Below are 23,550 nucleotides of genomic sequence, written 5' to 3' on the forward strand. Positions count from 1 at the left end.
AGCAACCCAATCATGGCAAAATAGTTAATCAGCTCAAGAATGAAAAGTGATAAAGCCTCACAAGATATACACTCTATCTCTCAAGTGTCTAGGCTACTATTTACCCTCAAAGCACCCATGAAAGCAAACACCACATAAACTTGACAAGATTCTAAAATTGACAATCAACCCATAAACACAAGCACATGAGGATCAAAAGGTCTTTTAAGGTTGTAATGGGGCCAAGGACAAGGTATGGAGAAATATGGAATAAGTGGCTAAATCCCAAAGGAATAGAGGAGCAAAGGGGAATAAGTGCAAATTAAAAAAATAAGAAAATATAAAGAAGTAAAGGTAAAAATTAAACATGAAGAGTAGAACCAAGAGTTTCATCATTCTTGTGCCATTTAAGATCTTATTCACTCAACTTTATTGCTTTTCTTTTTCTTTTTTCGATTTTTTTTTTTTTTTTTACTCTTTGGCCTTTGAGAAACAACATTTCATTCAGCATGTCCAACATTTAACCAATATACAATGTACATCAAGTATGGCCCAAAATACATCATGAAGCATAGCCAACAAAACAAGTTGTCCAATGAAACAAAAACCCCCCCACACTTATTCCCAAAACAATTCCAAAGCTCCAAAATTCCTTAAGGATATGGTAATATCATGGTTTTTCACTTAAGGCTTGTAGTGAGCTTCAAAACAAGGAAAGGGAAACAAGGCTCAAAAGGGCTATCAAAGGAATTAATTCAAGGTAAGTCCATTTGGCTAGAAGCTTATAAGAACAAAATTGCCTTAATCATTTCCAAATATGCATGTGAATTAGGACGCATCAACAAGAATCAAGCCAAGGCTATTGTGCAAGCAATCAATGGGGCAAAACACACCAAATGATTATAATGATGGATGGCTCAAATTCTCACAAAGGTAAAATCATCACTTTCAAATTGAGCTTTCAAAACTATCATGACATGTAGAGAAGAATCAAGGATTTCAAGTCACAAAATGTCAAGAACTTTTATTTTCAAAACAATTACCCATTTCTTGAACATATCCTATAATTCAAAGAAAAACATGCAAAGTCGTACGTGCACACGAAATTGACCCAAAATATTAAACTGAAAATCCGACGAAACTAACAACATTAACAAATTAACACAACTAACAAATTAACAAAACCAACAAAACTAGCAAAACCAAAGAACACTCCCCCCCCCCATACTTAAACAACACATTGTCCTCAATGTAGCACAATTAAAAGATTAAAAACAATTAAATCATCAAAGAGAATCGGACAAGTGTAATAAAAGCAAAGAAGGAGATAGGAAAAGAAAAACTCCCTAAGTCATGGTGGAGGAAGAGTAGGGTGGAGTAAGGAAGTCTCTTCCACCACTACGTCCACTAAAGAAGGGTTCGTGAGGAATGGCTTAAGTCGATGTCCATTGACCTTGAAGCTCTTGTTTGTGGAGTCGCTTTTGATCTCAACTGTACCATAAGGAAAAACATTAGTAACAACAAAAGGACCAATCCACTTAGACCTCAACTTACCACTCATGAGTCCAAGCCTAGAATTATACAATAACACTTTTTGCCCAACCACGAAGTCTTTTTTAACTATCATGCTATCATGGAACTTCTTGGTCTTTTCTTTGTAGAACTTGGCATTCTCGTAGGCTTCTAGGCGGATTTCATCTAACTCACTCAGTTGCAACTTCCTTTCCTCGCCAGCTTGATCCATAGAGAAGTTGCAAGTCTTCACTGCCCAGTATACTTTGTGCTCAATTTCCACTGGAAGATGACATGCCTTTCCAAAGACAACCTGATAAGGAGACATTCCTATAGGTGCTTTGTAGGCAGTCCGATGTGCCTAGAGAGCATCATCAAGCCTGGTACTCCAATCTTTCCTGCTTGGCTGCACAATCTTCTCTAGAATTCTCTTGATTTCCCTATTAGAAATTTCTGCCTGTCCATTAGTCTGGGGGTGGTATGGTGTGGATACCCTGTGTACCAACCCGTACTTTTTAAGCAGGGCATGTATTGTCCTGTTGTAAAAATGGGTTCCTTGATCACTAACAATTGCTTTAGGTACTCCAAACCTGCAAAATAGATTAGACCTGACAAAGTCTGTGACAACTTTAGCATCATTAGTTCTAGTGGGCTTGGCTTCCACCCATTTTGAAACATAGTCAACTGCAAGGAGAATGTAAACATAACCAAAAGAGACAGGAAAAGGACCCATGAAATCTATACCCCAGACATCAAACACCTCACAGAATAGCATAGGTTGCTGAGGCATTTGTTGTCGCCATGTAAGTGTATTTCCTGCTCTCTGACACTGCTCACAAGTGCTGCAGATCTTCCACGCATCTTTAAAGATGGTGGGCCAATAAAAACCACAATCAAGCACTTTGCGAGCTGTCCTTTGAACACCCAGATGACCTCCCGGTGCGGAAGAATGACAGAACTGCAGGACTGAGTCAGTCTCATGATCTGGAATGCACCGTCTAATGACCTGATCACTGCACAATTTCCACAAGTAGGGGTCATCCCAAATAAAATGCTTAGCATCACTTTTAATCTTATCTTTTTGGGCCTTAGATGCTAAGGGAGGAAAAACAGAGGCAACTAAATAATTGACAATGTTAGCAAACCAGGGAGTAGAAAGAGAGTCAGAAATACTATACAATATATACAAATGATCATCCGGGAAATCATCCCGAATAGGTGAATCTGCATCAGAGACACGTTCGATCCGACTCAAATGATCAGCAACTAGATTTTGTGCTCCGCTCCTATCACGGATCTCCAAGTCAAACTCTTGGAGCCAGAGCATCCATCGGATCAACCTAGGCTTAGAATCAGCCTTCTTCAACAAGTACTTTAGAGCTGCATGGTCAGTATAAACAATAATGCGAGTACCAAGCAAATAAGATCGAAATTTTTCAAGAGCAAAAACTATGGCTAGAAGCTCTTTCTCAGTAGTAGTATAATTTGCTTGGGCAGCATCTAAAGTTCTAGAAGCATAATATATCACCCTGGGCAATTTATCAATTTTCTGAGCAAGGACAGCCCCCAATGCATAATTTGATGCATCACACATAAGCTCAAAAGGGGCTGTCCAATCGGGTGCCTGGATGATGGGGGTGGTAGTCAACGCTCTTTTGAGGCAATCAAAAGCCTCTTTGCATCTGTCATTAAAGTCAAACTCCACCTCCTTTTGCAACAAGTTGGACAGTGGAAGGGCTACTTTGCTAAAATCCCTTATAAAGCGCCTGTAGAATCCTGCATGACCAAGAAAAGATCGCACCTCTCGCACACAAGAGGGGTAAGGCAATTGTGAAATAACAGAAATTTTTGCAGGATCTACTTCAATGCCCTTATTGGAAATAATGTGGCCTAAAACTATACCTTTCTCAACCATAAAATGACATTTTTCAAAATTTAGAACAAGGTTAGTTTCAATGCATCTATTCAAAACTTTTTCCAAACTATTCAAACAACCATCAAAAGAGGATCCATATACAGTGAAATCATCCATAAACACCTCTATGCAATTTTCTAAAAAATCACTGAAAATACTAATCATGCACCACTGGAAGGTACCAGGGGCATTGCACAGGCCGAAAGGCATCCTCCTATAAGCAAAAGTGCTGAAGGGGCAGGTGAATGTGGTCTTTTCCTGATCCTCAGGAGCAATAGTAATTTGCATATAACCAGAAAAACCATCAAGGAAACAGTAGTGGGATTTACCTGCCAGGCGTTCAAGCATCTGATCAATGAATGGCAAGGGAAAATGGTCCTTTTTGGTAACCTGGTTCAGCCTCCTATAGTCAATGCAGACTCTCCAATTGTTCTACACCCGAGTAGGAATCAGCTCCTCCTTCTCATTTCTGATCACTGTGAGGCCAGTCTTTTTCGGGACTACCTGGACGGGACTCACCCATTGGCTGTCGGAGATAGGATAAATGATTCCAGCTTGCAAAAGCTTGGTTATCTCCTTCTTCAATGTGGATGGGCTAATACCAGGAATGTCTGCCAGGGTCCAGCCTATAGCCTTCTTATGCTTCTTGAGAACTGACAACAACTTCTCCTCTTGCTCATCAGCAAGGGAGGCAGATATAATCACTGGAAAACTCTTGCTATCATCCAAGTAAGCATATTTTAAATTTGATGGCAGAGGCTTTAATTCTGGTGTGGTCGGCTGGACAGTGGTAGAAGGAGATGGTTTCTCAGCCTTTACCTCATAAAGAAAGTCAGAGGTATGTGTACTTCCTGAAACATGGTTAGTCCTATCTGACTCTATAAAATCAATCTCAAGAGGTAAAACACCACCACCAGGCATGCAATCAATATCACTCTCAGATTCACTCTCAGCATCAAATTCAGACATATGATCAAGTACAATTTCAGACTCAATGCATGAAGAGTGAGAGGCATGCAGATTAGAATAAAGATCAGTCATGTATTCATCAACAACATGGTCAATTATTTCAGCACGAAATACAGAAAGATCTTCAGATGGGTATTTCATAGCATCCAAAATATTAAAATGAACAGTTATATCACCAAACTCCATGGACAGTGTGCTTGCATAAACATCTATCTTAGTTCTAGCAGTTTTCATAAAGGGTCTGCCTAGAATGATAGGAACTGATCCTTGAGAAAATCCATCTTCCATATTCAAGATATAAAAATCAACAGGGAAAATCAGTTCACCAACTCTAACTAAGACATCTTCTATGAAACCAACAGGATAGGCAACACTTCTGTTAGCTAAATGAATTACCACATCAGTTGACTGCAAGGGACCTAGAGATAGAGAATTAAAAATAGACAGAGGCATAACACTAACAGAAGCTCCTAAATCTAGCATGGCATTGTCAAACTTATTATTCCCTATGATACAAGGTATGCTGAATGTACCTGGATCTTTGCATTTTTCAGGAATTTGAGGAACAGATTTACCAATCAATGCGGAGACATTTCTGCCCATGCTAATCCGTTCACTTCCTTTAAGCTTCCGCTTATTAGTGCACAGCTCCTTCAAGAATTTGGCATATCTTGGAATTTGCTTTATTGCATCCAACAGGGGTATGTTTACCTCTACCTTTCTAAACGTTTCCAAGATCTCTTTCTCTGCCTCTTCCATTTTTTTGTTGGAAACTGCTCTTGGAGGGAATGGAAGAGGGGGAATGTGCTGCTTCTGCAAATCAGAATTACCTGTGGAAGAAGATTCACCTGCACATAAATTGTTAGGTAAATTTTTGTCATCACCTTTTTCTGGAATAGAGTGAAGTTTGGCAGGTTCATTTGCAGATGAGGAAGGTGCTACGGGTTGAGGTCCTTGACATTGCTTTCCCGACCTCAATGAAATGGCACTGACATTTTTGGGATTTTGGACAGCTTGAGAAGGCAGCTTGTCAGAATTCTGGGACTGTTGTTGATTCAATTGGGTAGCTAATTGTCCCATCTGATTGGTTAAGCTCTGAATGGAGGCTCTGGTCTCTTGCTGAAACTGCATGTTCTGCATAGTCATTTGCCTCACAAGTTCTTCGAGGGAAGGTTGTGGAGGGGCCTCAACTGTTGGCTGTTTCTGGGGTTGTTGCTGTTGTTGGATTGGTGGAGGAATGTATGGTCTGCTTGGGCCAGCAGCATTTTTGAAGGAAGGAGCAGGCTGCTGTTGTTGCTAAGGGCTGGACCATCTGAGGTTAGGGTGATTCCTCCATCCAGGGTTGTATTTGTTGCTGGAAAGGTCATAATTGTTCTGCTGTGGTTGATTTTGCTGCTGAGGTTGAGGAGGTCTATTGTAAATATTTGCAGCATAAGCTTCAGGCTACTCAATTGCTCCAGGTTGCTGCATGGAAGGGCAAAGGTCTGTATGGTGGTCAGCAGAGGAGCACAAACCACAAACCCTTGCGACAGGTACAGATTTCTGATTCAAGGCCAGCTGGGTTACCAAGTTGACCAACGCATCCAGTTTGCCTTCAAGCTTCTTAGTTTCAGATGATGCAGATGGGTTTGTAGCTACCTCATGCACTCCTCTAATGACTATGGCATCATTTCTGGCACTAAACTGCTGGGAGTTGGAGGCCATCTTCTCAATTAAATTTCTGGCTTCAGCAGGAGTCATGTCTCCAAGGGCTCCACCACTGGCAGCATCTATCATACTTCTCTCCATATTACTGAGTCCTTCATAAAAATATTGGAGAAGAAGCTGTTCTGAAATCTGATGGTGGGGGCAACTGGCACATAGTTTCTTAAATCTCTCCCAGTACTCATACAGGCTCTCTCCACTGAGTTGTCTAATACCTGAGATATCCTTCCTGATGGCTGTGGTCCTGGAAGCAGGGAAAAATTTTTCTAAGAATACTCTCTTAAGGTCATCCCAGCTCGTGATGGACCTTGGAGCAAGGTAATACAGCCAGTCCTTTGCCACTCCCTCTAATGAATGAGGAAAAGCCTTCAGAAATATGTGATCCTCTTGGACATCTGGGGGTTTCATGGTGGAGCAGACAATGTGAAATTCTTTCAAATGTTTGTGCGGGTCTTCACCTGCAAGGCCATGAAACTTTGGAAGCAAATGAATCAGTCCAGTCTTAAGAACATATGGGACATCCTCATCAGGGTATTGGATGCACAAGCTTTCGTAGGTGAAATCAGGTGCAGCCATTTCCCTTAGAGTCCTCTCACGAGGTGGAGGTTGTGCCATGTTCTCAGAATGTGCAAAATCAGAATGCTCAGAATCAGAATGCTCAAAATTATAATGCTCAAGATCAGGATGTTCAAAATCACCAATAACAGAATGCACAGATTCACCAGTTATGGAATGCTCAAAATGATCAAAAGGTATAAAATGATGCCTAACTAATCTATGAAATGTCCTATCTATCTCAGGATCAAAGGGTTGTAAGTCAGATGGATTGCCTCTAGTCATACACTACATTCAGCATGCACACAGCTAGTTGCCTTGTCATGTAAATAAATGTGTAGGTTTGAACTACAGCTACCCTCAAATGATATCCAAATGACTTGAAATTTTGTGAGCAGCCCTATAAAATGATGAGAAGATAGCACAAAAAATTTCAGACAAAAATTCAAAGTATAACTATGAAAGCTAAAAATGGTAGGTTAAGAAAAATAAGTGAATAAAACTTGAAAAATAAAAAACTTTTGACAGAATCGCTTTTTTTGGACGATGGAGACCTCAGCCAGCCTATGGCAGGCTGCCACGGCGTAGGAAATTTTTTTCTACCCCAAATGCATATATAATAATAGCGATTCTGATAACCGGAGCAAAAGTTATGGCCGTTTGAAGTTTTGACAAACACAAAATTTGCTAGTTTTTTGGAACTTTCAAATCTGACCAAACTAAAGGCTCTAGCTATTTTTCCCACACAATATGGATTAAAAGAAGTTACCACAAAAAAATTCAGCCAAAAATAACAACCCTAGCTACTAAAACAAAAAATCTCAAATAATTCAGCATGGGTGGTCGCTAAAATCCGTCTCTAGCTGATTTCTATTACTACTCTGTTTTTCCGCAAGCTGATTTCTACTACTACTCTGTTATCAAGCACAATCTTCATAGCAAAACACCCAAGACTGAAACAGGGGAAACGCTTAATGGTAAAACTGAAACAGAACACACATTAAACAAAATACCAGGACACTAATCAACACTAACACACATACTAACACAATACTAACAATTAAAACACAAAAGGATTAAACACACAACACTAGCTAGCTATTATGAACCTTTGGACACTGCTCCCCGGCAACGGCGCCAAATTTGATCGAGGCCGTACCCGAATCAAATAAACATGAAAATGCAGTAACTAGGAAGTGATCCTAGGTCGTTTCCCAACGAGCAGTGACAAGCCAAATGTTCATAATATACTTGCAGTAACAGTAACGATGGGGGGGGGGGGGGGGGGGTTTGGTTGTTTGGTAATTAAAGAGCAGACAAATAAAATGGAATACGAAACTACTAATATTAAAAACGGGTTGTTTCCTCTGATTCAGAAGCCACTCTCTTATCCTAGGTTATGGAGAATTCGTCCCTAACAGTCAACCACTTAATCCAACCCTATTTCAATTTACTAAGCGAAAATCAACTTAGGGTTTTCAATACGTGATTAGGCACCACATACACCAGTTAGCCCTTCGTCCATTAAGCATGAACGCAAGTTAGGCTCAGAGGCAATTAATCGAACACGAAGCGTGCACTGATTAATATTCACGAAATTGGGATAACTAGTGAAGGGAAAACTGCCAGGAAACCACATTACAAACGAAACCTCAAAGATAGTTGGGCTTCGTCCTCAAAAGGAAACAACACCAGAAAATCTAGCCTTCCATGGATTCAAACAGAAAATGCAAATGAAACATGAACAGAAACGTAAATGAACAGAAGCGTAAATGAAAGTAGAAGAAAAAGCAAGAATGAACTCGTAATTAGAAGCAGAAAACAGAAATTTGCATTAAGAACGAAAACTGTAACAAGGGCACAGAAAAACGTGAAAACCTAAAACCAAAGCTCTGAATAATGAAAATAGCATAGCAGAATAGAATGCCCTGCACGAATCCCAAGGCAGCTATTTAAAAAAAGAGTCACTCAGAGTCACTGGGCCCTATTACAATACTCTGGCCCAAAACGAAATAAACATTGAACAACATAAAATAAAATTGCGAAATATCCTAATTAGAAATTAACTAAGGTAAGCGCTGCTTTATTTGCCCTCTTCAAGTCCACAACCAAAATCCGGATTAAGCCCAATGTTTCATTAATTCCTGAAATTAGATTAAAAACATCAAATTAGCTAAATGGGCCCAAATAATAAAACTGCCTAATTAATTGACAATTAAGACCAATCCATAATTAAAATGGTGCAAAAAGGGTTTAGAAAATAGAAGAAAATGATGGCACATCAGTCAGTTCTAGAATTGTACGTAGAAAAGGATGTTGCTGGTGGTTCCATGTTTCATTCTGCAAATTTTGTTACGTCATGTGGACATAATCTATCTCATCATGAGTCGGAACTGCCAAGAAATATAAGCAATTTACATGATGATGATGATTATCTTGCGTCTAATTCATACGTTGAAGAGTCTTTGGATGAAGATGATAGTGTTGAAGGAATATCTAATACAGACGATGAAGTCACTGACATTATTGAACCAGTTTCAATTGTTCACCCAACAGAAGGTAAATTTTATGAAATAAAAAATTTGTTGAATACATCTATCTTTTTATTAGAACTGTATTTAATGGTAACTAAATAGTAGTAGTTTGTTGACCTGATTTTTTTTTTTGAAATTATTAGGTGTACCAGGAATTCAAAATCCATTTTGGAATGATGCTTTGCATTATAACAATATCAATTGGAGTCATCCAGACGAGGAGGACATTTATGGTTTGGACATGCCAACGACTTTTAATGTTGGACAAGAATTATATGTTGGCATGGATTTTGACAGTAAATATGCGGTAAAAAATGCACTGAAACAATATGTGGTGAAGGTGCATCAAAGTTTTAAGGTTGTTGAAACCAAATCTCACAAATATATCGTTTGTTGCCCCAACAACAGCACAAAGTCTCATTGCCCTTTTTATATGAGAGCAATTTTATCTAAAAAAACTGATGCATGGAAAGTGACACAATGGGGTGGACCACACACATGTCTAAATATGAGTATGACACAAGACCATGAGAAGCTTGATTCAGATTTAATTGCGACTTGCGTAGCAGGTACGTTTTTTATGTTCATATTATCCTACTTTTGTGTTATTTGTTATTTTAATTTATTATTTGAATTACAGGCGTGATTAGAGAAGATCCATCAATAAAAATTTCTTTGATTCAAGAAAGGATAAATAGTGAATTTTCCTATAAGGTTTCATACAGAAAAGCATGGATGGCGAAACAAAAGGCAATTGCAATTGAATATGGCGATTGGGAAGAGTCATATGCGAAACTTTCGTCATAGCTAACACATATGCAAAATCATTCTCCTGGGTCTTATTTTCAAATACTACATGACAATTTTATTGTTGGTAATAGGGTGAGTCGTGAACATCGTCAGTTTCATAGAGTATTTTGGACATTTGGTCAATGTAAAGAGGCTTTTAAGTACTGTAAGCCAATCATGCAAGTTGACGACACACATTTATACGGGAAATACCGTGGGACCTTGTTAATGGCCACATCACAAGATGGAAATGGCGGTGTTCTTCCTCTAGCATTCGTCGTGGTCGAAGGTGAGACGTTAATAGCATGGTCATGGTTTTTGGCCCACTTGCGTGAACACATCACAGATAAGAATGGAATTTGTCTAATATTTGATCGTCACGCTAGTATAAAGTCTGTTGTCGCTAATGAAACACTTGGTTGGCAACCTTCCCACGGTTATCATGTGTACTGCGTCAGACACATAACGAGCAATTTCAATCGCAAATTCAACAACGCGAAACAAAAAGAGATGTTCAAGAAATTGGGTAAGGTTTATTTTATACATGAAGTTAATTTGAGTTTCATATCTACCTACAACTTTTGATGGTAACAAATTTGATGCAGCGTACACTCCTTGCAAGCATGTGTTTGATCAAAACTTAGAAAAATTTCGTCTATTGAGTCCAGCCATAGCAACATGGATTGATAGCATTTCAAAGGAAAAATGGAGCATGGCTTACGATACATCTGGACGAAGATATGGTCACATGACAACCAACCTCTCAGAATGTGTGAATAAGGTGTTGAAAGATTGTCGCAGCATACCAATAACAGCGTTGGTCAAGTCAACATATAGTAGGTGCCGAAAGTACTTTGTTGATCATGGCCGCCAAGCCCAAAGACAATTAAACGAAGGCCAAGTATATTGTTCTAAGCTTGTTAAAGAACTTAGGAAAAATCAAGAACAAGCTTGTTCGCACATCGTTCGCGTGTATGATATCCACTCGACAAGGTTTGAAGTAGAGGAGACCTTCAATCCTATAATGCAACGTGGCAGACAAAAGTGGGTAGTTAACTTGAATGGCCATTATTGTCAATGCGGAAGGTATTCCGCGCTTCACTATCCATGTTCACACATTATTGCAGCTTGTGGTTATGTGAGCATGAACTACTACCAATATATAGATGTTGTTTACACAAATGAGCACATCTTAAAAGCATACTCCGCACAGTGGTGGCCTCTTGGGAATGAAGCGGCAATTCCTCCTTCTGATGATGCATGGACACTTATCCCTGACCCAACTACAATTTGTGCGAAAGGTCGGCCAAAATCAACAAGGATAAGGAATGAGATGGATTGACTTGAACCATCTGACCACCGACAAAAATGTAGTAGATGTGGAGCAGAAGGGCACAATAGGCGCTGATGTCCAATGCAATCTGACCGTGGGAGTAATTCATTTAATTGATTTATGTATGTTAGATGAGTGACTTGTATTGGTTGAGGTTTTGTTCAATGTATTTACTTTGTGGTGTTCAATGAAATCGTCAGTTACTTATTTTTGAATGTGTACTTTTGTCAGGAAATTTATACATTACTTATTTTCGAAATTGTATCTAAAGGAGAACTATCTACAATGTTGTACTTAACGGTATAAAAATTGATACTAAAGGACAACTATCTACAATGACAAACTATGGACTTAGTCATTATGGACTATCTGGAACAAGGACTAAACCCTACAGAATAAACATTACAGAATAAACCCTAAACACTACAGAATAACACAACAAAATAACACCTAAGCCTTAGGTTTAGGGTTTAAGCCTTAGGGTTTAGAGTTTAGGATTTAGGGTTTAAGCCTTAGGATTTAGGGTTTAGGGTTTAGGGTTGAAATAAAATTACTCCAGACTCATATGCATCTAATGAAATAAAATTACATTTAGAAGTTGAAATAAATGGAGTGGAGCAATCCAGGTTCAGTGACATTAATTATTTTCTTTTGTCTACCTTGGTGCACATATGGCATTGGTGTTCATCGTTAGTTAGAAACATTAGTTATTTTCTTGTCTATCTTAGTTTTTTTTAACTTTATTTATTATTATAGTTTGATGTGCGACATAAACTGTATTCATTAGTAAGCCTTAATAAACTGCATACAATAGATTAAGTGTCAAATTCAAATGAGAAATATACAACATATTTAAACAGAGACATACAAATCATTCATTTTGGTGTTCGTGATGCCGGGAGGATGTGCCACATGTTCAATCCCATCTTCGTGCTTGGCGATCAGGATTTCTTCTGCCCTGATGTCTCCCCGCTTCTTCTTCGTCAGCCTCAGCAGAAAATTCTTGACGCATATCAACACCTAATAAGTCACCCACATTAGGTATTGGTCTCGATACATTCCACTATGTACCTAATGGGGCATTAGGTGTTGGAATTGGGCCATGATATTGTTGTGAAGGGGTCATAGTCGGCCATGAAAAATGAGGATGTGTTTCCGCAACACCACCGAACGAATGCTCGCTTGTAGAAGTATCAGTGTGATGACCCTGAAAATGATATTGATACATCTGTGTCGGATACTGAGCAAATGTTTGTGGTGTGTAATACATTCCATGGCCATGCTCCGCCATTTGTTGGGAATATTTTTCCGCTTCAACAGCCTCCCTTCCTCTGCCTATGCCCTAAGTTTCAACACTTGACTAAAGAATGTGAAACTCTTGTGCTGGAAATTGACGCTCTGATGCTGGACATATGACACAGGCTCAGTGATTCTCTCTTGCTCTTCGGATAAAATCGTAATTTTCTCCACATAAGGCACAAAATCATCAACTGTCCATGTATTCCTCCCTTGAGGAGACACCATGTATTGTAATGTCTCTGCAACTTCAGCCTGCAATTATTAGGGTCAGAAAATTAATGGGCATCATTAAAAAAAACATTTAAAGTTAAATATTGAAAAAACAAAAAAAAATATCAATGTAGCTGTGTTTGCATTTTGTGGGTCAACAAACATCTTTGTCTTTCGCCTATACCAGACCATGTAGTCGAAGTTAAAGCTCAATAGGCCCTCTTGTCGGGGATAAGCGTCCACCCTAAATGCATGGCAATTGTTCCACTGATCAATCATTGGGGCGAACAATTGCCCCCAATTTTCGTCATGTTTCCCTTTGAGTGTTATGCCATGAATGTTCAAGGGCTGTGAAGGAGACTCTAGAATTGGTTGCTGCATTCCAAATTGTCTCAATACTCTATCCGGTTGGTGCCACTCAATAACTTGGAAACAAATTAGTGGCACCACCGCGCACCATGCGACACTTCCGAATACACAAATGGGAGACAACAATGATATAACAGTTGTTGTGTAAGGCTCCCACACAAACTGCATATAACAACATAGTTGTCAGCATTTTAGTAAAATAACACATATTATTTTTTATTTTACAAATACAATACCATGTTCTTACCTCATGACGTTTCATAATATCCAACTTGTGACGAAAAACTCTCACATCATCATTGCCGATATGTTGATTTCTACGTCGCAGCCACCTACAAAGATTAAAATTTAATATACCCTAAAACCATTTATTCTTTTGAAATGAAAGACGCTTTTAAAAATGACTAAACTGTGCCCGAGTGGTTTATTTTCTACTTGGGAAGGAGTCCTCTTTGGAGCCAAAGTTATACATCATTCTCATGCCCACATTTGTAGTAAGATGCACATACCCCCGATTGATTTAGTTTTATAATCGGTGACACTACACATCTCTCTGTATAGAAAAGCAAGTACGGCAGGTCCCCATGCATATGTGCTACAGTCTCCAAAGTCACGTAAAAATTGAAGGTACCTTAGCGAAACTTTGTTACTGCTTTTGTCAACGAACAAGACACCTCCAATGAATCTTAGTATCCATGCATGGGTGAACCTTCATACTTGTTCTTCATCGTCGTGGTTATTTATTTGTGCAAAATGGTGAGCCAACCAACTTAATTTAACCACACTACCTTTAATTTCACCTTCTTGTGGTCTGACTCCCAATAATTCCTCACATAAATCAGCCCAATTAAGATTTGTTGGACCAATTAATGGTAAACCATCCACACGTAGACCTAACAATACAGAGACATCTTGAAGAGTAATAGTACACTCTCCGCATCTCATGTGAAACGTATGTGTTTTCGGCCTCCATCTTTCTATCAAAGCACTAATTAATGAGACATTTATTTTTAAGTATCTCATCTTCATAATCCAGTAAAAACCAGATTGTCGAAGGAAAGGAAAAATTTGCTCTGATATTTCTTCTTCCCCTTGATAAGTGGGGACAACTCGTCTGATGTATAATTTGCGGTCTTCTTCCCCATTCCAAACATGTTCTGAAACATGCTTAGCTTGCAACCATAATACGTCACCATCGATCGTGCCAGACTTAATTTTAATATTTGATGGACATGACAACGAAGATGCCATTGATACTACAAAATATAATATAATACAATAAATTCACAAAATAATTTATACATTATTTCTACATAATATAAATAAAACTAGGCACATTTACAAAAACGTTATTAAATATATATAAATAAATTTGTAATAAATAACAAAATATATACATTTGAATTTATATATTTCAATAACAAAATATATTATACAAATAATCAATTTTGAATATATTTTGCAGATAAATTAAAATACATGTGAAGACAAATTTAAATAAATAACAAAATATATTTATTTCATAACAAAATATATTATACAAATAATAAAATTTAAATATATTCTACAGATAAATTAAAATACATGTGAAGATAAATTTAAATAATTAACATAATATATTCTACAATTAACAAACAAATAATTAAATAAAATATGGACTAACAAATAAATTAAAATACAAATAAATATTGAAATGCAAAAAATTATTTAACCAATATATATACAAAAATAATAATAATGTACAATGTATCATATATTTAATAACGTAAATTTCTTAAAACAAATAATATTTACCTACAAACTAAAACTAACAATATATATATATATATATATATATATATATATATATATATATATATATATATATATATATATATAATATCTAAGAATATATACAACAACCAAATAATATTGTCATACTAACTAACCTAACCTTGTAATATCTATTAATACATAAAAATTAAGAACATAATACCTATTAATAGTAACTAACCTAAGCTTAGAATACCTATTAATACTAATTAACCTAAACTTACAATACCTATTAATACTAACTAACCTACTATTTTTATAATATTAACAACAGAATATATAAATCTTATTTAAGAAAATCACTTACCAGGAATTATGGAGGAGAAAGCAGACAACAAACTTCAAGGAAGCGTAGCACGCACACACTCAAGGAGACTCAAGAAAGGAGAAGCTCAGCTTGGGGAAGAGAAGTGTAGATAAATTTACGTTGATGGAGCTTTTTTTTATAGGTGAAAACATAAAGATGCAACGGTCAAAAGGCTACTCTGCATTTTCAGGTCCAAGCTGCAACCTAGCCTGCATAACACTGCAGCCCTAAACACTGCAAACATTGTGACCCTAAACACTGCATGACTGAAGGTGTCTCGCCAATGGGAGAGGCGAGACCTTTTTCACGTGGCTACGTGGCGTGTCTCGCCAATGGAAACAGCGGCACCCCTCCACGTCAGCGTGTATTGTCAGTGGCAATGGCGGCACCGTCCACGTCAGCCCCTGTATCGCCAATGGCAATGGCAAGTCATGCTTTATCGCCAATGGCATTGGCGGCTTCCATGCAGAATAGACCCCCTACATAAATACTTTCGAAACAGACCCTATTACATAAATAGTTTGTAAATGTGACCCTGTGACGTAAATTTACCCCTAATTTTCCCTTCAACATATTTCTGAGTTCTGATTGTGATGTTACCTGACTTTCTAGCAGTCTTAGAAAGCCGGCAAGTTGACAAACAGATTTACAAATGGTATATTATAACTAAAATACACCCATTGGGGTAATATCTTCAAATTGTTTTATTCAGTTGTCAATAATCCTCAAGCTACCAGCATAAGTACAAGCAAAGACTATTCACACACATAATATGAATATTTAATCAATCACGATGTAATCTCACTTCACGTATTTAGCTATCAACAAATGCAAACAAATATTTTCAAACTTTACAGAACAGAATGAAACTCATTAATCCACTTAATTGTTAGATTTGTTTCTCATTAATTTTGGAAACAGAATAATTAAGTAAAAGTATGTAAGGAAAAATAATTAATGCTTCTATTAATTAAAAAATAGTTTTATAAAATAAACAAACAAATTTTGAAAAATGATCTTAATTATAATTGAAGACGGAAGGAGTATTGAATAAAGTTTTATAAAATCTTGACCTGGTGTTTTACTAAACGGGTTTAAGGTCTTAATAAACACCTGAGACGTAAGTGTTGATAATGACCGCTTGTAATATTATTCTCTTTATTCTTTTCTTTTTTTGTCAGCTTCTCTTTATCCTTTGTTAGGATCAATTGAACTTGTCACTCTTTGTAATGTCCGTTAGCTGTTATCACATTAGTTGCATCATGTGATTTACTCTTAGTTTAAAATATTCATTTTAAAGACGAACTCATTTTTTGAAAGAATTTTTAATGATATAGAAATATTATTATTTTTTATTTTATTATTTAAAAGAAAGTGATAAAAAAATTGGCCTAAGATATTTTATTTTTTATTTCTAAATGAACTTTCTTGATTACCAAAAGAATTATGCCAACCTTAATTGCACTAGATGTGCCAGCGATTAGAACTGTTGCTGGTAAAAGTAGTTCGTAATTAAAGAAAGCAGCCACATAAGGCGTATGATTAATTAATCTCAAGATAGAACAGAAACATGCGAAAATATTTTGAGGTTCCATCAAAGAATCATCAGAAATCTTAATTATAGAGGTTAAAAAAATAAAGCTTAAAAGATGTTTAAAAAAATATCATTTCTAATTTATATATTCAATCACGGAGTTGAAATGTCTTCCAATTCTGTAATAGATTATGCTGTTAGTGTTATGAGGGCTGGGTAGTTTTATAGTACATCTTAATTATTCACATACAAACGTTGCTTAGTAGCTTATCCATGTTGACTACGCCTCATTGGACCATAAGCACGTCAATGTGACGTGCATAATATTAAATCTTTTGTCTGAATTGAAGTTTCAAACCACAATTTGTTTGGCTCAGCAAAATGTTAAACTCCTTAATTACTATCCCTTATTTTAGGCTAAGACAAACATGTTTTCTCCATCACTCAGACTTTGATATTATCTTAGTCCACCAATTTATCGACGTCATCAACAACTATACTTTTTTTTTTTTTTTTTTGAGGCCTAAACCGATTGAGTTTGAGAAATGAGAACCACAAGAATATGGTGCAACTCAATAGCACGTAGCCTTAACAAATTATTGTATATCTCAGACTTTTAGACTTTGACATTGTCTTAGTCTCGTTCACCCACGCTTTCACATCATCAACAACTAGACATTTTTCTTCTTCTTTGAGGCCAATATCAAACCCATATTTTGAAGTTTGAACCCCTTAGTTTGTGAGTTTTAAGAATATGAAACTCGTAACCTTAACCTTGTTGATGTTGTGGTCATGGTGGAGCTTTGAGGGTGCAGTAGGAGACCCTCAAACTCTATTACTCAAACAGGATTGCAGCGGATTCACGGCACCCAACTTGTCCAACTTCAACCAAAATCTAAACGCAAGTTTGGCAGACCTGAGAGCAGAAGTGAGCAACCAAAGGAAGCACTTTGCCACTTCTCAATCAACCACCGGAACGAGTCCTGTCTATGCCATGATTCAATGCAGGAACTACCTCTCCAACACCGACTGCGCTGCCTGCCTCGCCGCCGCCGACGCCAAGATTCGCAACTGCTCCACCGGAGCTAACGGTGCCCGTGTCATTTACGACGGCTGCTTCCTCAGGTACACACACCTCCATCCAGTATGTGTTCAACCACCTGTTTCTTGTGCTTAACAGGCCACCCTACTATACTATACAAGTGAGACTTAAAATAAATTTTAATAAAAATATTTATATTTTAAATGAAAGAATTATATATTGGACATTTTTGCTAATATATATAATCTTTTTAAAATGATTCCAAAATGATTTTTTGGCACGTCTCTTGGTGAGTTCGATCACTTTGATGAGAGGAGAGAGAGATGTGACAATTGACGAGTGAAACAATAGGAAGAGACAAGAGACAAATATGTATTTAACTGTTGTAATTAGCTGAATGCGTGAATCTGAAAATTTTCCGACTGAAGAGAATCCCAATACATAAAACTCTATCAATAAGACATGGAAAAGTTTGTTAATTTAAATGGTTTCTAGTTGTTTTTTTCTTTTCTTTTTCGATCGATATATCAAAGTGAATGAATATGCAGGGGGGGTCTCCCCCCAATACATCAAGGACAGTAAAGAGACATCTTATACAATCATCCTAAACTTATATAGACTATAGTCCTAATATAGAGTCACCCCAAACAAACACCATGTATCTATACATTCAATTGTTTTTTATTGGTTAATAGTGTAAAACATTTTTAGTGACAAGACTTGCTTATTGAAGTCTTAATTAATATTGTTATTTAGTGACCCCTCGGTCGTTGAATATACTATCTAGCATAACTTTTTCTTCTTTAAATTTAATGAAAAGGATGACCCCTGTTTCTTAAAATTAAATCCCGAAAATAAAACATTATATAAGACAATGAAATCACTATCTAACAGTGATACACGTGTCACAATAATGATGCATGCCACAATTAACATGTCATGGTGTACACGACTTCTTTTTGACATAAAAATTGGTTTAATGGGATTCACTACCTAGCAGTATTCTTAAGATATGATGTAATTTATAATCTAAAGACTAATTATGAAACTGTTTGTTACATTACCAATAAAGCAAAACTTTGCTGTACAGGATGTTTATTTTGGAATGATGTTGGGGTTTAAGCAAGTTCGTTATCTTGACGAATTTGTTTGATTCCTCTGAGTGTATGTATATATAAATCATTTATTGACTAAGCAAATTAAAGGTTTGCATTAACACAAATCACCAATAAGATGTTTATCGATTATGAGACTGAATTAGTTGATTAATTTAGATATGCTTTCATCACAAGAACATCTTCATGAAACAAAGTCAGAATTGACTTCGATGTTTGATACTTCCAAATGTGTTGACTGTTGAGGTACGAGAGCAATGATTTCTTTGCCCAGATCATGCCTCGCAGCAGCATACTTTGTGGAAGTCAGAGTGCAGATGAAAGCACAGCTTTCAGTGAAGCTGGACAACAAGTACTAACGGATCTACAAATAGCAACACCAAAAATCACTGGCTACTATGCAGCTACCAAGACACAAGTGGCTGGTGGTGCAATCTATGCCATTGCACAATGTGCTGAAACTCTCACACAAGACAATTGTTTGGCATGTTTGTCAAATGAACAGACCACCGTACAAGGTTGTCTTCCCAATACAAATGGTAGGGCATTCGATGCAGGGTGCTTTATGAGATACTCAGAGACACCCTTCTTTTCTGATAAGCAAACCATTGATATCGCTCCCTTCTTAAACCAAGGTACAAATGCCATTACTCCTTTTAATATATGTTTAATGAATAAAAATGTCATCTCTATTTGTATAACTATATCAATATATGTTGGAATTGAGGTCAAATTCTTTTTTGTCTTGAAGGAGGACGTTCAACTAAGAAGTGGTTCATTATTGGTGGTGTTGTTGGGGGTTTAGTCCTTGTTGTGATCCTTCTTTTATCATTTTTAATTATAATTCCCTGGTGTAGAAGATCCCAAATTCCCAAAAGAGTTCCTAGAGGTAATACTATTTGGAAAGCCTTGTGAGACTTTGCAATTGCATCCAACTATCACACATTTATCAATCATGCCTTTTAATTTTAGTTGTTTTGAAAAAAAAAAATTTTTGAATCCACGACTTCATTTATATGTAAAGAAAAATCAAACTCATTTTTTACTTTGCAGGTAACATATTGGAAGGGACTCAGTTGAAAGGTCCAACCAAGTTTAAGTATAGTGACTTGAAAGCTGCAACGAAAAACTTTAGTGAGAAAAATAAACTAGGAGAAGGAGGCTTTGGAGCTGTATACAAGGTAAAATCGAGTTGTTCCTCACATTTCAATTGTGATTCTAAGGAATTGTTTTTGAGGTAAAGTTGTCAACTAAGATCTTCATAAGCTAAGAAGGCAATATTAATGATAAGCCACACATCTAGTGATAGAGATAAATGACTTTCAAGCAAAATTTTAATTCTGATCCCATTGAATAGGGAACTATGAAAAATGGGAAAGTTGTTGCAGTGAAAAAATTAATTTCAGGAAATTCCAGCAAGATAGATGACGACTTTGAAAGTGAAGTAATGCTTATAAGTAATGTTCATCATAGAAATCTGGTTCAGCTTCTTGGTTGTTGCAGTAAAGGCCAAGATAGAATCCTTGTCTATGAATACATGGCAAACAACAGCCTCGACAAATTTTTATTTGGTAACTAATTAACATGTCAATTTCCAGTAGAAGCATTAAGTTTTACTTTGTTTCCCTTCTATTCTTCTCTTAAGTTTTGAGCATATAAACATGAGAGACAGGTAACAGAAGATGTTCCCTTAACTGGAAACAACGCTATGATATAATTTTGGGCACTGCAAGGGGATTGACTTATCTACATGAGGAATTTCATGTTTCTATCATACATAGAGATATCAAGAGTTGCAATATCCTCTTGGATGAAGAACTTCAGCCCAAAATTTCTGATTTTGGCTTGGTAAAGCTCCTTCCTGAAGACAAATCTCATCTCAGTACAAGATTTGCAGGAACAGTGTAAGTCAATAAATTACCAATGACTCAGCTTGAAATATTTAAAGGATAAAATGTATTACACCGATATGCTATGCGTAATAGTCTCATGATTTCTTAGTATTATATATGGTATAAATGAAATGCACTTGTCAGGGGATACACAGCACCTGAGTATGCACTCCATGGTCAATTATCAAAAAAGGCTGATACATACAGCTATGGAATTGTAGTGCTAGAAATCATAAGTGGTCAAAAGAGTACTGATGTGAGAGTTGATGATGATGGTGAGGAAGAGTCCCTTCTTCGACAAGTAAGGAATTTCCCATAAATATGTACCAAAAATTGTTTGTTTTCTTGTAACATTTTGCTATATGACAGTTGGTTTTGACTATAACAGGCATGGAAGTTGTATGAGAGAGGCATGCACTTGGAGTTGGTGGACGAAACCTTGAATGATAACTATGATGCAGAAGAAGTGAAGAAAATCATAGAAATTGCTTTGTTGTGTACTCAAGCATCGGCTGCGATGAGACCAGCTATGTCTGAAGTAGTAGTGCTACTCAGTAGCAATGCACTTGAGCATATGAGACCTTCAATGCCTATCTTTATTGAGTCTAAATTAAAGCCCCACAGAGATATTTTTGCCTCAACTAGTTCCTCTACATCTAATGCTACTGCCCCCAGTTCTATAGTACCTGCTCGATGATTAATTATGTATATGATGCACATGTTAGAGGGGCAGAATGATGTTGTAGAGCATACAGATGCATGATAAGTAATTAAAGTTTGTTGTGATGATTAATTGGTAGTTGTAATTAGTTATTCCTGGTAGCACTCTTTGGTAGTGTTGGATGTTTGTATAAATGCCATACATAGATTTGTTGCACTGAATCAATAATTGATTTCATTCGTTTTTTCTGTTCTCTCAGTTTTCTTTTATAGTATTAGAGCTCTCAATTGAGAGCTCAGCCAGGGTTTGTTTTCCATGGTGAGAAACCACAATTCTTCTTCCTGTCATTTCCATAACCAAAATCAGAATGGTTCAAATGGATCTGTTCTTAATCCTTTGCAAAAAGAAGTTCCTTTGGAAAGTGGCATCAATTGTTACGGCCTTTACTTCTGTTTTGGCTATAACCAAGTATTTCATAATTGTGTTCTGAAACATCTGCATATTTATTTTGTGCATGTTTTTCTGCTAAGGCTGAAAACCATACTTTTGTTTTAGTTACAATGTTAAAATAATGCCTTGCCACCTAATTAATACTAAATAAAAGTAGTTGATATGATAAACACAGGCCATAATTGAGGCCTAAAAGACTTTTCATAGGATAAAGTCTTTTTCTCTTTATCGTCCTTTGTTTGGAATTGGAATTGAACTTGTCACTCTTTTGTAATGTCCCCCAGCTTTTATTACATTACACACTGTATAAAGATTAAAACGCATTTTTTAAGTTGCCACATATTACTAAACCTTAACTATTTATGTGTAATTGTATGATCAACATTTAATTTTACTTGACTATTGAAATTGCTACAAATTTCTAGAATATTCTTAAATATAATATGTATGAAAATAGTAGAATATCCTAGAATTATAGAATATGGTAGAACAATCTAGAACTATAATGTGTATGTGGTAGAACAATCTAGAACTATAAGTGTATGTATAAGATAGAAGAATCTAGAACTATCATGATACTAATCTATCATGAAAACTCTAGAAAGATCTAAAGTAATGTAGAAACATTCACCACCATTAAGAGGTTGGTGACTTGAGCCTAAAAATAGGCAATTGGTATGTTGTAATTAATAATCCAAGAAATCAATGACATAGCCTTCTTTCTAAAACAATTCTCTAAAATTATCAACTATCAACTATCAACTATCATCTAACCAACTACCAATAGTGACATCAGAGCTACGTTCGGTCATACATTGGGCGTAGTTATATTACCTACCTACCATTCCAAAATCCTCCCAACTACTTCAAAAATTTCCTTTGTATTATTAACCCACTCTAATAATATTTTTTCTAAGCTATGGATAACACTACTCAATCGTCAACTATTTCTGTCCCTATCTTTAATGGTGAAAATTATGATTTCTGGCGCGTTAAAATGGAAACATATTTTTTATCTCAAGATTTATGGGACATAGTAGAAGAAGGCTTCACCATTCCCGTGGATACTTCAGCTCTTAATGCATCTCAAGAAAAAGAGTTGAAGAAAAATAAACAGAAAAATTCAAAGGCGTTGTTCACCTTGTAACAAGCAGTGACTGATCCAATTTTCCCAAGAATTATGGGAGCTAAGACTGCCAAAGAAGCGTGGAACACATTGCAGGAGGAGTTTCAAGGAAGTGTTAAGGTACGTGCCGTTAAACTTCAATCTCTAAGAAGAGATTTTGAACTATTGAAGATGAAGAAGTCTGAGACAGTTAAAGATTACTATTCTAAAGTTAAAGAAATAGTTAATCAAATGAGAGCTTTTGGGGAAGATATTCTTGACAAAAAAATTGTTGAGAAAATTCTAATTACTATACCCCAAAAGTTTGACCCAATCGTGACAACGATTGAGGAAACCAAAGATCTGTCCACTCTATTAGAGACAGAACTTGTGGGATCTCTTGATGCATATGAGCAAAGACTGTATAGGCATAAAGAAGATACAATTGAAAATGCCTTCCCGTC

General features: G+C 36.5%; 1 protein-coding gene, 1 non-coding gene and 1 pseudogene across 2 annotated transcripts; 2 read left to right on the forward strand and 1 right to left on the reverse strand.

Annotated features, from left to right (window-relative positions):
* Positions 1-4,456: 4,456 nt before the first annotated feature.
* LOC114373206 lies at positions 4,457-13,896 on the reverse strand (annotated as a pseudogene).
* LOC114377793 lies at positions 6,210-6,316 on the forward strand. The gene has a single exon (XR_003659226.1). It is a non-coding gene; the product is annotated as a small nucleolar RNA R71 (small nucleolar RNA).
* A 3,535-nt stretch (positions 13,897-17,431) lies between the features above and the next one.
* On the forward strand, positions 17,432-21,784 carry LOC114374413 (cold-responsive protein kinase 1-like). The gene is made up of 8 exons (XM_028332054.1): positions 17,432-17,946; positions 19,225-19,613; positions 19,730-19,867; positions 20,032-20,159; positions 20,336-20,549; positions 20,651-20,882; positions 21,015-21,171; positions 21,259-21,784. The coding sequence occupies exons 1-8, from the start codon at positions 17,576-17,578 to the stop codon at positions 21,565-21,567; spliced, it is 1,938 nt and encodes a 645-aa protein (XP_028187855.1). The 5' UTR covers positions 17,432-17,575; the 3' UTR covers positions 21,568-21,784.
* The last annotated feature ends 1,766 nt before the right edge of the window (positions 21,785-23,550 follow it).

The sequence above is a fragment of the Glycine soja genome, chromosome 11 (assembly GCF_004193775.1).
Source record: "Glycine soja cultivar W05 chromosome 11, ASM419377v2, whole genome shotgun sequence".
NCBI lineage: Eukaryota > Viridiplantae > Streptophyta > Magnoliopsida > Fabales > Fabaceae > Glycine > Glycine soja.